General features: G+C 46.7%; 1 protein-coding gene across 1 annotated transcript in view; it reads right to left on the bottom strand.

Annotated features, from left to right (window-relative positions):
• Myo7b (myosin VIIB) overlaps positions 1-17,812 on the bottom strand; it is a 78,154-nt gene that overhangs the window by 49,274 nt on the left and 11,068 nt on the right. The window contains exons 2-7 of the mRNA XM_028762685.1: positions 15,241-15,281; positions 8,773-8,886; positions 7,621-7,773; positions 6,662-6,846; positions 3,553-3,674; positions 292-434 (exon numbers count right to left, since the gene is read on the bottom strand). Of these exons, the coding sequence (XP_028618518.1) occupies positions 292-434; positions 3,553-3,674; positions 6,662-6,846; positions 7,621-7,773; positions 8,773-8,886; positions 15,241-15,258 (735 nt within the window). The 5' untranslated portion in view covers positions 15,259-15,281. The remainder of the gene's footprint in view (positions 1-291; positions 435-3,552; positions 3,675-6,661; positions 6,847-7,620; positions 7,774-8,772; positions 8,887-15,240; positions 15,282-17,812) is intronic.

The following is a 17,812-nucleotide window of genomic DNA, read 5'->3' as shown; positions in this document are numbered from 1 at the left end:
GAGTGACCCTGTTTCCAAAAGCAAGGTGGAGAGTGATCGAGGAACACACCCAACATTGACCATCAGTTGTCACACAAATGTACACACTTATGTATCTGCACACACAGAGACATGTATATACATACAACACCACACATGCATATATACAAGTTGTAGGCACAAGAAATTCAAAGCTGAGAAAATTTGATTGTTCCCTTTGCAGCAATACTGAGAAGCACATAGAGTCTGGAAGGGGACAGAGGCAGGAGGATGACAATGAGGCAGTCCCAGGGGGTGGTGAGGTAGTCTCACCTGCCGGCAGACTCTTGACTTCTCCAGGAGGAAGTGCTCAATGCTTGCGCCCTCGATCACCCCGCTAGAGTTGAAGTGGATGTCAATGTACTTCCCGAAGCGGCTGGAGTTGTCATTGCGGATGGTCTTGGCATTGCCAAAGGCTGAGGGTAAAAGGGAGATTTCATAATAGGAACAGAAGGGAGAAATTTCCATTTATTTAGGAATCATCTGGGTAGGCTCTCAGAGGAGGATGAAAGGTCTGGAGTCTGGGGTTCAAGAATCAACAATGAGGTGGTTATTCCTTTGGGGGAGTAGTTCATTGGAAGAGTTATTAGTGCTTTAGACAGACAGACAGACAGACAGACAGACAGACAATCAGCATGACTAATACTGTAGATAGATAGCATGTCTGAAGCTGAGAAGAGTTCAGGTCCATGTGGCAGAGTGGAGTCCTTTCTTATAGGTCTCAGAGAAAGGGGGAAGTTTCCTGCCATGTAGTGGAGGAGTAGCTTGTATCTGGGGGAGGACTGAGGATGTGGGATCAGTGAAAAAGAGGAGCATCTCTAGTTGAGGTGCAGCCATTATACCTGGGGTCTATGGTCCTGAGTAGGTAAACTCCCTTGGGGAGTTTATAATGGAATCTAGGCATCTGGGGAGTCGGTTAGAAAGTTAGACACTCACAGTCAGGCTTTTGATAGGACTGTTGGTGTTTCATTTTCAGCAGTGTGAGAAAGGGGCTGTTTCAGGCAAACATGGCTTAAAAAGTCCCTAGTCTAAAACCTGACAGCAGAGAGCCTGCAGTTGAAGGTGAGGAAGGTTGTCCTGGTAGACATGATAGGGAAGAGACAGTACAGGAAAGCCAACAGGTCAGAAGACAGGGGGCCCTGTAGAGTAGGAATGCGGCTTGAGTGTAGACCCAGGAGAAGAGGAGAGAAGGCTGGATGAAACAGTGGTAGGCGAGGGACTTACAGCTGCGAGTGCTAGGCTCAGAGTTTGAGATGTCCTCCTCAAGGAGCCAGGGAGGCTTCTGAGGACCAACGGGGCCATGTGCTTCTCAAGTGGTCAGCCCGAAATAATACACTTATGTGTAAAACTTAATAGACTCAGCATGTTGTATTTACACACACACACACACGCACATGCACACACACACGCACACATGCACACGCACGCACACACACACACACAGATGAGGCTGGAGAGATGGATCAGCATTTCAAATCACTGGCTGTTTTTTCAGAGGACCTGGGTTTGATTCCTGTCACCCACATGCGACTTAAAAACTGTCTGTAACCCTAGCTTCAGGGAGTCTAACACCGTCTTCTCTATGAAGGTGGTTGGTGCACAGGCATTCATGAAGACAAGTCACTCATATACATAAAATAATATACATAAAATAAAAACAAATAAAAGTAGAAGAAATCATGAATTTAAAGGGGAGTTGAGGGGACACAGGAGAAATTGGAGGAGGGAGAGGAGGGAGGTGGAAATGTTGTAATTACAGTATTCATGAGGAAATTTTCAGGAAAAACAAAAAAGAGAAAAGAAAAGAAGACGCATCATGTGATGAGGCAGAGGTGGGATGGGAACATGATTGACAAGGTCTGACTCCACCCCAGAAAGAGCAGATGGCTATAGAAGGAGGCGTGTGGTTGTAGCATGGACCCAACGTATCATTTGTAGAGCTGTTACTGCAGGCTTCTCAGTGGCCCATAGAAGTATGAAAGCTTTCCGAATGAAAATGGTGTCACTCATGTCAAACCTTTAGCAGTCGCAGTGACAATAAAGCAGGAATGCTGGGGAGGTTCCCATGCATGTGTGCCTATGATAGGTAGGCAGAAACTGGAGGGTCCCTGGGGCATGCTGGCCAGCCAGTCTAGCCAGTCGGTGAACTTCAGATTCAGTAAGAGATCATCTATGAGAAATCAAGGTGGGGGCTGGAGGACGGCTCAGCAGTTAGGAGCACTGGCTGCTTGAGGAGCAGAGCTTGGTTTCCAGCTCTCACGTTTACTGGCTTGCAACAGCAAGCCCACTTGGTGACCTTCCAAGTCAGTGTCTCAAACCAAAGCTGGACTGCACCCAAGGTTTACTTCTGTCTTCACATGCTTATACATACATGTGCATGTACACATCTGCACACATGTGGTCACACACCCATAGAATAAACAAAATAACACAGAGATGGGGGAAGAAAAAGAACTGTTCAGAAACTACTAGACCTGGGGCCAAGGCAACAGGTACCTGGGCCACCTTGCCCAGGGACTACAGCCAAGGGTCGGGACCGAGTGCAACTCTTCTAAGGAGAAGTCTGACCCACAGCCTGTCATTAGGTGAGCTCACTGTGGAGTCTCTCACTGTAATCAGTGAGGCAGGGACTGCAAGGCAGTAACTCTGGTGCAAGGCATCCAGTTTGCCCTCCCCCTTGCCCAGTTCTGCGTCCTCTCTTCCCTTCTCAAACTATCCAGTCAACACCTGAGTCTGAATCCTTGCTCTGTCTGTTCTTGCTGTTTCTATTTGTCTCCTCGAGGGTTCCTGATGCAAACTTAACCACATGTGTTCCAGAAACAACTCAGAAACATACAGACACTTCTCAAACTGGTTTGATCTTGGAATCCTATTTTTTTTGTTTGGTTTTTTGGTTTTCTGAGGTAGGGTTTCTCCATGTAGCTCTGGCTGTCCTGGAACTCTCTCTGTAGACCAGGCTGGCCTTGAACTCACAGAGAGTTCTGCCTCCAGAGTGCTGGGATTAAAAGGGTGCACCAACACTGCCCCACTTGGAACTCTATCTTTAAAGGAATACTGTGGGGTTTCCCCTTTTGATGTATGTGTGTGTGTGTGTGTGTGTGTGTGTGTGTGTGTGTGTCTGCGAATGTGCATATGTGTATATGTGCATGAAGGCCACAAATCAACCTCAGGTGTCATTTTTCATCCACCTTGTGTTTTTGAGACAGGGTATCTCACTGGGAACTGAGGCTCACCAGTTAGGCTAGGCTGACTGGCCATTGAGCCCCAGGGATCTACCTACCTCTGCTTCTCCTATGCTAGGATTACAAGAGCCACCGTGCCTGGTTTTTACATGGGTTCTGGGGATTGCATTTAGATCCTCATGTTCATATGGCAAGCATTTTCCCAATTAAGCTATCTCTACCACCTGTCCCTTCATGCTGCCTGGGGATCGCATGCTCCCACCCCACCCTTGTTTGATGGTGACATGGCTACCCATGGCTACCCCATGTGGAGAGGACCAATTCTGTCCAAGTCCTCAGGAGCATAGCTTACCTTCCAGGATGGGGTTGGCCTCCAGGACCTGTTGCTCGATCCACGAGTGCTGGCCGCTGACTGTGGCCAGGAACTGCAGGATGAGCTTGGTGGTCTCTGTCTTCCCAGCCCCAGACTCGCCACTGCCAGAGAGTGCAGGGAAATGAGGCCTCAGACAGAGGCTTACCACTATCTAGAGCCTCTCCACTCTCCATAAATGACCTCCATGACCCCACCAACTCCTATCCATCCTGTCCCCTGGGCCATGCTGACAGGAACACACTTTTCCATGAAGAAACTCCACACTGCCTTTGCTCTGAAGTCCCCTGAGCATCTCAGCCTATCTATGATGCAGGCATGTCCACATGTGTTCCAGAATAACTATATGTAGCTCAATACATTTGTTGAAGACAATGTCAAAAAAGTTGAACATCCCTGGTAGAAATTATTGCATTGTCTTTTTTTTTTTTCCTGCTAGGCACACTATGATCTGGGTTATTCCAGGGCTACCAGGCAGAACAAGTAAGGTGATTCAGTCTTTCTGATGAAAGTGTGGCTCCCGGGCCAGTGTTTTTTGTATCTAGACAGAAATCTAGGATCCCAGGTTCCCTTAGCCAGACCCAGTCAGAATCTGTGTATAACCTGGGATGTTTACTATTGTTAGGCTCTCGAGAGCCTGGCTCTCGATTCACCAAAGAAGCAAGCCTCTGGTTATGTCTGTGAGATTATCTAGATTAGGTTACTTGAAGTGGGAAGACACATCCTAAATATGGTTGGCACATTTCCACAAGCTGAAGTTCTGGATGGAATAAAAAGGTGCAGTCAGTCTTAGCACCAGCGTTCATCTCTCTGCTTGCTGACTGAGGACGCAGTGTGAGCAGCTGACTCACACCCTGCCTTCGTATGTTCCCCACCACAAAGAACCTTGAGTCTTTTCCTTGTTTGCTGCTCTGTTGGGTACTTGCTTACTGTCTTGGAGAGCCAGCTGCTACGTGGCTTCAATATTCACTCCAAGGTCATGTTGAGCTGGGCATGCTGCATATCTTTAATTCTTGTACTTGAGAGGCAGTGAGGTGGATCTCCAAGAGTTTAAGACCAGCTTGTTCTACATAGGAAGTTCCAAACCAACCAGAACTGTGAGAGACATAGCTCTCAAAAACATAGTAAGACCCAGTCCCAAAAATGAAACCAAAATAAACAACATCATTTGCATAAAAAAGACTAGCTGAACAGTGGTGGCCCATACCTTTAATCTCAGCACTTCAGAGGTTGAGGCAGGCAGACCTCTTAGTTTGGGACTGGCCTGATCAACAGAGCAAGTTTCAGGATAGCCAAGGCTACACAGAGAAACCATGTCTTGAAAACCCAAAGAAGGAGGAGAAAGAGGGAGGGGGAGGGGGAGAAGAAAGAAGAAGAGAGAAGGGGAAGGGGAAGAAGAGGGAAAGGGAGGAAGGAGGAGGAGGAGGAAGAAGAGGAGAAGGAAGAAGAGGAGGAGGAAGAAGAGAGGGAGGAAGAAGAGGAGGAGAAAGTAGAGAAGGAGGAAGAAGAGAAGGAAGAAGAGGAGGAGGAAGAGGAGGAGGAAGAACAGGAAGAGGAAGAGCAGGAGGAAGAGGAGAAGGAAGAAGAGAAGGAGGAAGAGGAGGAAGAGGGAGAGGAGGAGGAGGAGGAGGAAGAGGGAGAGGAGGAGGAGGAGGAGGGAAAAGAAGAGGGGGAGGAGAAACACAAGGTCACCATATTGCTTAAGCTAATCTTGAGCTCATGGCCTCAAGAGATCCTTCTACCTCATCCTCTCAAGTAGCTGGTCCTGTAGACATGCACCTCAGTGTAGTGAGCTCAAGTACTTGCTTGAAGCACTTGCTTGACTGTGGTTCTGTGGTTTGTGGCCCAGCATTCTTAGAGCACATGTTTTCCCCAGCTTGCATACCAAGTCCCACTCTTGGAAGTGTATTTCCTTTCTTTAAAAATGATCTCTATTTCTATTTCTAACCATGTGACCTGAGACCCAAGAGCCTAGAAACCTCATCAGGTGTGTACGAGGCTTAGATCCACACCTGTAACACCACTGGGACAGAGCCAGGACCTCTCCAATTGGAGGTTTCTCTAATGCTAAGATAAAAGCCCAGTTGGGAGGCTGTCTACAGGCCTGAATCAGCACTTATGCTAGGATGCTGGTCTGGTGCCCCTGCTCGGAGAAGCAGCATCCCCTGCCTACTATTTGCCTCTTCCCTGTTATGTCTCCCTTTTGCTCTTAGCACCTGTTTGGATAAACACGTTACTATTGCCTGCCAGTCTATTGTTCTGTGACATGAACCCTGGGACAGAAGATGGAATCTCTTTCACCTGCTGCTGTTTCCTGTGTTAGGACAAGGAGGACCAATAAAATCTTTTTGTTCGTTACTTATTATTTTTTTTTTGAGACGGTATTTCATGTAATGCAGGCTGGCCTAAATTTTGCTATCTATCCAAAGATGAACTTGAATTTCTGATCCTCCTGCCCCTGCCTTCTGATTATTATATCCCCTGCTAGGATTATGGGCGTGCACAAGTGCACCTGGTTCATGCAGTGCTGCAGATAGACCCCATTGCTTCATTCAGCATGCTAGGCCAACACAGTAGCAACGCAGCTATGTCTCTAGCATGGGGATAGGAAGATCTTGAATCAATGAATAAACACCTCATGCATAAGTGACTGACGATTACAGTTCCAAGTTAGGGACGCAGGAACCAAATCCTCACTCCTATTTTTATCTCAGCAGGAAGGTCTGTGTACAAGGTAGCCAGGATCGGTCAGGCAGGGAAGCAGAGCCATGCTCGAGGTTAGAAGGGCACTTGTCCCTCCTAGCCCTTAGAGACCTCAGGGTTTGGAGGATGTGTCTTCAAGAAACAAATCTTCAGGGTGTACGAAACATGTCTTTGGGGTGTGGAGGACATGTTCTTGAGGTGTGAGGGACACGTCACTGGGAGCAGAGCAGTAGGAGCAGTTCTGAGCAAACATGTCTGTTAAGAACTCTAGTTAGGAAGAGACCCTGGGAGGTCCTCAGGGAGAGGAGTGTTTCTTTCTTTCTGGGATCCTCTGGGGCTAAAAGGCAGTAGTTGACCATCTGCCCCAGGAATGGGGTCTGAGCCTTACCTGATGATACAGCACTGGTCCCTCTTGTTCTTCTTCATGTTGAAGTAGCAGCTGTTGGCAATGGCAAAGATGTGGGGAGGCAGCTCACCCATGTGGCGGCTGTAGTAGATTTGTACCTGCTCCAGGGTGTACAGGGGCAGCATCTGGAATGGGTTCACAGCCACCAGGATGGAGCCTGTGTAGGTCTGGGAAAGAGAGCTGGTAATTAGTACCTGCCAATCCTGGGACAGAGCTGCTGAGCTGGGCCTCAGCCTTGGCTGCAACACGTCTAGAGCTGCTCTCAGCTGCCCAGCTCCTTCCTCTGGGAAGACGAAGCATCCACTAGGACCATGAGTTTCGGGGGGCTTGTTCCCAGTAATAGTAAATGTGTAGTACTCTACCTAGTTTTAGAAAGGGCTCGATAAAAATGGGTTGGATAAACAAATGGGCTGCTCAGCACAGAGATGGAAGAGCAGATTCAGTGGGTGCTTACAGAAGGAACAGCACTTATTGAGTACCTACTGTGTGCCTGGCACTGTGCGATCTCTTGACACTAGCTGCCCGTCTCCCAGAATACGATGTCCCAGTTATGCTTATTTTTAAACAAACAAAAAAACCCAAACTAACAAACAAAAGCAAAAAGAAAAACAGTTTAGTGTAGCCCAAGCTAGTCTCAAACTCATAGAGCTGGAAGTGGCCTTGAATTTCTGATGCTCCTGACGCTATGTCCCTAGTGCTGAGATTAGAGGTGCGCATGACTATGCCCAGATTATATGGTCGGGAATCAAATCCAGGGCTTCCTGCACTCTAGGAGAGCACCGACTGAGCTACATCTCCAGGCTGGCTTCTGTTCCTTTGGATTGGTAGCAGAGGCTGAGAAAGTCCGAGCACCTGGAGCACCTCACTGAGTAAAGATGAAGGGAGCACTGCCAAGCTCCAGACCCCTCAGCTTCCCCAGGACGCAGCACCAGTGAACTCACATAGATCTTGTGCTGTTGGTATCGGATCAGGAGGTTGTGAACCACACCCGCTTCATTCAGGTCCCCTAGGCGGATCATGTCATCCACTCCTTGGACTGAGTTGGGGTGCATAGACCTGAGGGTGCTGAGGTCTTCTGCACAGATCCAGTGTTCCTGTAATGATAGGCACAAACTCTCCACATAGGCCTGCCTTCGACACCCTTCTGTTCCACATTCTCAAGTCTGAGATGCCTCTCTGGCCAGGCTTGATCTTGGTTTGGGTCACAGGATACCTGTGACAAAGTCAGATCCATCTCTGGCTTTGGTCAGCATCTGTCTAAAGGAGTGGGGTCCATGTGGAGCTGGGGCTGGGCTAAGCTTCAGATAGGCATGTCAGAGCTAGCAGCTGAGAGTTTGCAGATGGAGACCTTGAGAGTCCTTGGGGCAGAATGGTGCAAGTAAGAGCAGTTTTAAAATTCTGCAGTGGTGATTTTCTTAGACAGGATTTCTCTGTGTAGCCTTGGCTGTCCTGGAACTCACACTGTAGACCAGGCTGGCTTCAGACTCAGAAATCCACCTGCCTCTGCCTCTCAAGTACTGGAATTAAAGATGTGCCACCACCACCTGGCTCATTGTTACTATTTTATTGACTTCAAGTCTTTGGTGGTCCTAGGTACAGTTAGAACCTCCACTATGTAGGTCATTATCTGTATGTGACTCTCCCTAGAGCCCCTGGGAGACAGGGAGGTGCCCTGAGGAGGTGTTAGTGACTGGCTGGATGCTTGCCCCCTCACTGTCTTTGGCTGTCCCTGTCTTATACTCAGGTGGATTAGCTTCTAACCCAACTACTCTAGGCTGTTCACTTCTAACCTGGACACTTTTGTCCCTTCCGCCTCCCCCTCCACACACCTTTCTTACCAAGCTGTCCCTCCTGCCGCCGTCCCTCTGCACATCAACTTGTGGACATCTACCCTCCCTGCCTCATTCCATCTCCTCACTCTCTTCTCCTCCCCCAACAGTTCTCAACTGTTATTCCCAAAAGTTTATTAAGACAAGCATGTCGTTTCATCAAGGCAGGACTCCACTGTGCTCTGTTCTGCCCAGGAGATAAATGGATTTCCTTGATGGTATTGGCGAGCAAGGGAGGGTTTGGAGAGGAACCCCAGTACCAACCTTGCCCTCATCATCCACAATCAAGGTCTTCCCCAGTTTTGTTTCTTTGACAATGCCCCCAATGGCCACACCAGTCTTGCTGCTGGAGGGAGGATCCAGCCACACATGGTCACCCTAGAGAGCAGAGAAGAGATAAGAGTCTGAGTCTTCTTCTTCTTTCCCTTTCCCACTTCAGACTTACCTGTCTTCCGGCTGTCATCTGCAACCACAAGCTCCCAGGTGTCAGTAGTTCTCTCTCTCTCTCTCTCTCTCTCTCTCTCTCTCTCTCTCTCTGTCTTCTTGCTCATCTGTCCTCACATGACCTCTCATTGCCAATCAAGTCCCTTGATTATTCTGTCTAAACCAATGAACTTAGCAGGACCAGGGCTCAACCTTCCCCATAGCAACTCTTACTAAGAGGGGGAAGAATATCAAAGGAAATAAATAACATCCAGACTTTGTCCCCATCACGGAAGGCAGTGAGGTGAGATGGTTAAGGACAGACTGCTTCTCACACTTAAAAATGGCATGCTGGGGAGATGACTTCAACCCCTGGCACCCACTTTTTTAAAAAATGCTGGCCATGATGGTGTATGCTTGTAATCCCGATGCTGAGGAAGTGGAAACAGGAAGGTGTATAAGGTTCACAGCAGTTAGGAAGTCCCATTGGCTGGGATAATGTGGCCCTTTGATACAGTTCCTCTTGCTGTGGTGATCCCCAACTATCAAATTATTTTCGTTGCTACTTCATCACTGTAATTTTGCTACTGCTATAAACTGTAGTGAAATTGCTTGTGTCTTCCATTGGTTTTAAGCACCCCATATAAAAGAGTCAGTTGACTCCCAAAAAGTCATGACCCACAGGCTGAGAACCGATGCACTAGAACCTTAAGCAGTCTGAAGGGAATGGAGGGGTGATCCTCTAAACTTTTTGCCTATATAACTTGGTGTGTGCACATTCGTGCATGTGTGCATGCACACACACATGCATATCCGTGCATGATCATGGGAAAGCAAGAGGACATCTCAGCTGTCATTCCGCAGGAGTCATGTCTTGGATTTGTGTGTGCATGTGTGTGTGTGTGTGTGTGTGTGTGTGCGTGCGTGTGTGTACAGGGTGTCTTACTTGCCTGCAGCTCACCAGGTAGACTAGGTTTACTGGTCAGAGAGCCCTAGCATCCATTTCTTGCAAGGTAAGCACTTAATCAACTGAGCTGTCTATCATTCAAGTCCTTACCTATTCAACTTTAACAAATAAAATGAAACTATTGCTGCCTAATGCCTAAGCTATTAGGGGGTAGTTTCCTGAGTTTGGTCATCTCAGGAACAAGTTTCACCCTGCTGACTGGATCAAAACTGAAGTCATGTTCCCAGGTCCCAGAACCCACCTCCTACCCTGCTTCTTAGATGTTTCATGTTCATCTGCTAACCGGTAAAGGATGTAGAGAGGGAAGATGCTGTTATCTCGTTGTCTAAACTAAGGCACACAAGTCACGAATGTGCTGTCTGTCTTAATTGACTACGTGCACCTTGCCCACTCCTTTGTCCCTTTATTACTCTAAATTACAGATCAGAGTTCAGGATGGGATCTAGCTACAAAAGCTGACTCAAGGACCCTGAAACCACGTGACCTGGATAAGGCCCAGTCACCAAATGATAACTTCCTTGTTTAACCCCTTAATGTCAAAATATGATTGGTCAGTGCAATAGCCCACCCTGCTCCCCCTCGTTCTGTGTTCCAATCCTTTAAAAATATTGTACAATCTCCTCTCTGGGTCACAGTTGAGATCCCAAACTGGCTGCCTTGCTGTGTGCACAGAAACTAAAGCTTTCATTTTAAGCTTCTGTTTCTGAGGTGAGTTTTCTTGGCTTCCATCTGCATCCAACAAAAACAATGAGAATAACACACTACAAGGCTGAGATTCAGTGTGAGTGACTGCATCAGGCAGCAGAAACAGAGTGTTCAATTCAAAGCAAGAAGAATAAAGGTCCAGGATGGATAATAGCCATCTTGCAGAGAAACCTACATTAACCAGAGATGAAAGAGAAGCAGGGTATTTCCAAGTGATGAGGTGTCAGCCAATGGGAACTGAAAGAACGAAGAAGCAGTGTGTAGTCTGTAAGAAGAGGAATGATTGGCTTGCCACTTGGCCAACCCTCTAAGGAATAAATCAGTAGCGCCAAGCAGTCTGAAGCAGTTTGCTCATGAATTTGGAACAGACAGTAGCAGCTTGATCATAGTTACACTACTCCTGGGTGTCAGATCCAAAGGAACCCCCAATTCCACAAACTCCAGGCAGCCCAAATACCCAGAAATGACCTCAACCTGGACTACAGGAAGATTTCTGGGTTAGATAAAAGCCAGCATTCCTCGGAAACTTGTGAAACCAGTTCCTCTCTGTCAAAAGGAGTCATTTTCCTTAGTTCTGGCACAAAGGACATATGGATCCATTGGCATATATTGTATTGGCATATCAAAACACAAAGGCCACCAGACTCCCTCAGTGTCATAAGTACCTGTTACACATTTCAGAGTCCACCCTAGCATCTTATTCCTTCTTGACTCTCCAGGCTTCCCTCTCTCCAGATACCAGTTTTTTCTCTTTACAAGGCTTCTACCTTGCTCCTGAATTCTCTCTATTCCCCACCCCCGTCTCTTTCTGGTTATCCTCTCTTTTCTCACAGATAGCCCTGGTGATACTCAGTTTGCTTCTTTCTCTTTCTGCCCTGGACTCCTCCAGATGCCCCCAGCTGTTCTCTCTCTCTCATGCCTACAATAAAAACCTTAACTATACCATGTCAGCAGTTTCTTCACTTCGTCCCTTCACATGCACTGAACACACCCAAAGGACTCTGTGTCCTGCCATGGAGATGCTTGCATCTGCATGGTCATCCTTGCTCTATCCACAGTAGCTAGGAGATGGAGTCATCCTGAATGAAAACATGCGTGATTGTTTTCTTTGTTTATTGTTTTTCTATCAGCCAGACAGGGCTCCTGGGCTTCCTTCTTCCCCTTTGCACCAATTAGCCAGCTGATTGAGACTATGAAGTTAGTTCCCACCAGTTAGTTAGTTCCAAGTTGGGTTCTGGCACATCCTTTTTGCAAAAAGAGAATTAACTTTGCCAAGCTACTTTCGTTTTGTATGCTCCTTTATGAGACAGGGATTGTTCTTTCTCAACAGTTTGGGGACTCTCTGGGATTTCAAATTCATATCCAAGAGTGTTTGGATCCCTTACTTGGGGGAGGGCGGAACACTCCACTCCCATTACAGTCCTCCCCCACCCCTAGGGGCTAGCGTAAACAACACTCTTTTGAATCAATAAGGACACCAGGACACAAAGTTTCTCAGCAGTGTGGGGAGGGCCTAGAAAATACCATAGCAACCAGATAACTCTTGTGCACAAGACCAAAGTATGAAGCACAAAAAATTTGCAAAATGCTTCTTGGTTGGCTGGGACATTCCAGAGATTGAATAAGGGTGAATGAGATGTGTTGTTGACTCAAAGCAAATGTGGAGTCCTGACCCATAGCTTCATGGGTAGCCTCACTGACTTCTTTTTGCTAAAAACTGACTTAACATAGTACAATTTTGTCAGAGACAAAGCACTCAAGTCTGGAATATAAAAAACAAAAGCCCTCCATAAGTGGAGTGAGATTCTGGTTGGTTATCAGGATTTGAGAAACCTCTGTTGCGTGAGAGTGAGACTCTAATAGTTTAACTTCCACAAAACCAGGACGGGACACAATTAGGTATAGAAATCTAAGGAAGCACCCCTCCCCTGGACAGAAGGTAACCAGCTCTCAGCCCCTGTGGCCAACTCAGAGCCCCTGCCCCATTCAATATTTACAGATCCACCTGATCTCAGCCCACATCACTCTCAGGTGGGACAAAAGGCCATATACACACACAACCCATTTCTCTTCCAAGTTTCTGTTCCCAGAGTGACTATGTCATGTATGGGATTTGGGGCACACTTCCTCGTTTCTTCTGCTTTTGCTATGAGTTCCTTTGCCCAACAACAGCTTGTCTCTGGGATCTCAGGGGAGTTCAAAACGTGATCTAGATGACACTACTTGGAGTTTGCAGCTACAAAGTGAGGTCCTATACACCCAAGGCACATAGGCTGTCACCTTCTCGATCCATGCTGATCTAATTGGTGCCTTTTTTTTTTTTTAAGAAAAGGAGTAACTGTCTACATTTAATCTGTAATGTGTATGGTGGGTCCTAATAGTCTTGTGCTCTGATAGGGGTATGTGGTCATTTTATCATTGAGCTGAGTTCACCATAAACAAAAAACAAACATGTTGCTTTGTCACTGGCTGGTGGCCTCACCAAGATGGAGACGGTCATGTGATTTGGCTACCATCTTGGTTAGTGACATCATTAAGATGCTGGCCACCATGAGACTTTACTGCCATCTTGATTAATGTATCACATGGAATGAACCAAAATGGTGGCACCCATTAAGCTTCTTGGTACCACTGGGCCCTCAGGGGATCACTAACCCCTAGAATCTTCTGTACCATGGTCATTCTTTTTTCCTCTTTGGTTTCACCTTCCTGATGCTGTTGGAATTAAAGAAATAGTAGATTCAAAGGAGACTCCAACACTGGCTGTATTGCTGAGTGATAAGGTCAATGTATTTTCATATCAGACTAAAGAGAAATAGCAGACCTTCATGGTGGGATTTTTGTTGTTGTTGATGATGTTTGTTTTAATTGTGACACAATATTTTACACCCTATATTTACTGGTTTCTAGAAAGGACTTAGGAGTTTTCCCAGCCACGTTCCATCAACACTAGCCAGCATCAAAGGCAGCTGACACTTTGAGATGTCTAGACTTGGAAATCTTGTGAATGTGCAGAGCAGCTCAAGATAAACTTAGGGAGGCACAGGCTCAGCCATATTGTAAAGAAGGGATTGCCAGGTGTCAGATAAGCTGCTACACGGGCAGCTACAATAGCTGGATACAAAGAGAAGTCAGCCTGCTTGGGCTGGGGTTGGAGTAGGGGCTGGGAGTTCAAGAGATGTTGCTTTTTTTCATGCCTGCTCTCAATGCTTGGCATCTCCATGCCTACTTTCTTCTAACCAATGTAGAGTATTCTCCTCCTTCACAAGACTTTCCTCAGCCCTGTGTTTTCTGCCTGCTTGTTTCTACTCCACTGATGTCTGAATGTGCTGGATTTTTGTCTTACTGTCTAGTTCCATATCTGGAACAACAGAGCAATACCATTCCTCCCTAAGTTCTTTTTAACTCCCAGAGTCACCGTTTTGACAGTTTCCTTAGCTGCACTCTTCCGGATGCTGTACTCATCAATCTGCCGTGTCTGCTGGGTCTCTCTGTTGTCCATTTACACTCATCCAAAACCAAAAGCATAGTTATGGTGGATCACTCTGTGTACCATAAAGAATGTCTTGTGTTTTTATAAGGTTTGCCTGGGAACTAACAAAGCCATATAGTTTATCAGCGTGTATACTAGTGATATTAATTTATTACCTTACCCTAAGTATATAGTTTAGATTAAGCTTTCTTTTACTAAGGTAGTATTGCTCAAGGCTGTTCTCTGAATGAGACAATTGCCATCTTGCTATGTCCTGTGAGGGGCTCAGCTCAGCTACACACAATATACTTGATCACACTACCTGAGAATAAGAGTATGCCCCTACTTTTATCTCTTCTGAATCGCTCTCCAGCTCTGGCACTTTCTCAGTGTTCGTTGATCCAAACAATTAACCAAATCACCCTCCATTTCCTACACTGGGAGCCATTACCTAGCCACTGAAACAGACGTTTTCTGAGTAAACATCACGGGTGGCTCCTTCCCACTGTGTTATCCCCGGACAAGCTCTCTGCACCTGCCATGTAAGACAGCAAATGGGAGCTTTCCATTCCTGCCCCGAGTGTGTAAAGGCCCATGTTAGAAGGTGGCAGGATGTGAGTGGATGTGAATGGATGTCCGTGCACGCATGTGGTGCACGCGCGTGAAGGCCAGAGGACAAGCTTGACTGTTGTTCAGGTGCTGCCCACTGTGTTTTTTGAGCTAAGATCTCTCCATACTACCCAACTCAACCATGCTGGCTGACAACTGAACTTCAGAGCTAGCATTACAATCAAATAGTGATCGTTTCCGGCATATTTTTTCATTTCTTTTTTAAGGTGGGCTCTCAGGTATCAGACTCAGGTACTTCTTATACATGCAAGGCAAGTACTTCACTGATTGAGCCATCTCCCCATCACAAGAACCACGCCCTCCTTTTTTAAAAGTCCCTGAATATAAGTGGAGAACTTCTAGGTACAAGTGGCCACTTTACAGAGGGCCAAATGTTAGGCACACTTGCTTTCCTCCAATAGTAGATCCTTTCCTAGTCCTCAGTCACCACCTCTGTCACTGGAATTGGCCTTCTGGGGTCTCTTTGTCCCTCTTCTTTCCTTGAAAGTGACTCGGCTCAGCCTTAGAGAGTGTCCACAGTAAGCACTGCTCTTACCAGCCGGACCGCGGACATCACAGGTCAGCAGCTCCTTCAGCCTGTGGGAGGAAAGCAGAAGGTCAGCCCCGTGGCCTATCAGTGTGGAGCCCTAAAGAGCAGATGCTGTGTGAATTGTCAGCCTGTCCCCAAAAGTTTTGACTGGAGCTTGCCTCCAGAAACAGCTCCGACTAGCTGGAAGTGTAAACCACATTCCCGGCCTGTATGCAAGCAGGCATTTCTCTTCTTCATCTACTTCCCCTTAGAGAACACCTGGCCCTTGGCTCTGGGCTCCATTCAGGGAGTAGGGAAGTGCCCTGTCATCCAGAAGCCCAAATTCTGAAGTAGGGGAGAGGAAGGAGGAAGTATTCTTGTGTGTGCACCTGCATATTGTGTGTGCATGCTTGTGCAAGACAGAGGACAACTCTGAGTGTTGTTCCTCAGGAGCCACCACATTGTTCTCTCTCTCTCTCTCTCTCTCTCTCTCTCTCTCTCTCTCTCTCTCTCTCTCTCGTGCACATGTGGAATGTATGTGTGATGGAGGGCCCACACGTGTCCATTTTTAACCTTCCTAATGTTTTGACTCTTTAATATCATTCCTTGTGTTATGGTGACCTTCAGACATAAAATTATTTTCATTGCTACTTCATAATTGTGACTTTGCTAGTGTTATGCATCCTAATTGTGTTTTCTGATGGTCTTAGGTCATCCCTATGAAGGGGTTGTTAGACTCTGAAGGGGTCGCGACCCACAGGTTGAGAACTGCTGATTTAGCACCCAGCATTGATCCTGGGTGTTTTCCTCGATCTTTTCCACTTTATATATTGAGGCAGAGTCTCTTCCTGAACCCAGAGTGTACTGATTCAACTAGTACAGTTAGCCAGTTTTCCACAGGGATCCCTGTCTCCACCTCCAAAGACTGGGATTATAGATTGGCAGCCTCACATTAAAGATATTTACATGGGTGCTTGCACCCAAATTCCAGTTGACATATTTATACAGCAACCACTTTACCCAATTTGCCATTTCTTCAATGCCCAGCTTGGGGTTTTTTTTTGTTTTGTTTTTTTGTTTGTTTGTTTGTTTTTGTTTTTTGAGACAGGATCCCTCTCTGGGACTTGGATCTCAGCAAATAGACTAGATTGTCTGGGCAGTGAGTTCTAGGGACTCCCCGTCTCTGTCTCCCAGTTCTGGATTACAGATTTGTGCCACCGTGCCCACATAATCCAGAATTTTAACTGGTGCCATATCCATGCCAACCAATCATCACCTTATGTCCTAGGTGGGGCTCTGCTGCACACAGGTTGTTCACTTGTAGTTTCAAGAAGAATGGCCCTCATAGGCTCATATATTTGAATGTTTAACCACCAAGAAGTAAGATTAGAAGGATTAGGTGTGGCTTTTTTGGAGTTAGTGTGGTACTTTTGGAACAAGTGTATCACTGGATATGGGCTCTGAGGTTTCAAAAACCAATGCTAGGCCCAGCTCTTTCTGTCTCTGCTTACAGATTGGGATATATCTCTCAACCTCTTCTCCAGTACCATGCCTGCCTGTTGCCATGCTCTCTGCCGTGATGATAATAGACTAAGCCTATGAAAATGTAAGCAAGCCCTCTTCCCAGTTAAAGTCTTCCTCTTAAAGGAATTGCTGTGGTCATGGTGTCTCTTCACAGCAATAGAACACTGACTAAGACGGTTCTTGATGTAAACCTTTTAATCAGCATCTCATTATACAGCCAAGCCTGGTCTTGAGCTAGCGTTTTGGGGATTGTAGGAGTAAAATTCGAGGCCTGGCCCCTTGATTTTTATTTGGTGTCAAAAAAAAGGGGGGGGGGAAAGTCGTGAGATGCCCTTCCTTACTCTGGCTTGAGTGCTACTGTCTTTCCTTTTCTGATTTGTTAGCAGTGTGAGACAGGTGCTGAGTCTGTGGTGTTCATTTCCCCTTTGCCTGCCTCTAGCACAGGCCCACACCAGAAGGGACACAGTCAATACTTATCTACTGAAAGGGCATGTGAAACATCTGGAAATGGTGTTGCTGCAATAATGGCTTATACGGTTGGGTGAGGATACCCAGTTGTGGGGCATCTCTGAGAATAGATGACATCAATCATTCTACAGGGAGAACGTGGAAGCTGGGGACTGCTGAGACTTTCCTAAAGCTTGACATGTGTGTGTTCACATATATGTGGGTACCTATGTACATGCATGCAGATGTGTGGCAAAGGTGTGCTTTAGTCATTTCCTCCTAAATAAAACATTTAATCTTGGAGGGAGCTACATTAAGATGTAGGATGTTCTAGATGGAGATGAAACCTCCCATCTTTCATCCTGCAGGGAAGATTCCGGAAACAGGAAGCCATTAACTCACGGCTTCATGAGGCCCTTACAACTCATCAGACTTACTAGATGTCACAAGCTTATATAGCAGTAAGAACTGCTAAGTGATGCTTTCTAACAAACTGAGATGCCTAGAGCAGGCTCAGACTAACTGACCCACCCAGGAACAGCAGAGACCAGCCAAGCTGCCTGCAGGTTGTGCAGTGTGCTGTAGGTTTCCTCCTTTGTGAGCTGTCACCTACACTGGGGTGGGCTTT

This window comes from Grammomys surdaster, unplaced genomic scaffold, assembly GCF_004785775.1.
Source record: "Grammomys surdaster isolate TR1022 unplaced genomic scaffold, NIH_TR_1.0 135, whole genome shotgun sequence".
Taxonomy (NCBI): domain Eukaryota; kingdom Metazoa; phylum Chordata; class Mammalia; order Rodentia; family Muridae; genus Grammomys; species Grammomys surdaster.
The sequence above is the reverse complement of the archived record's forward strand: the minus strand, read 5'-3'. Positions and strand labels throughout refer to the sequence as shown.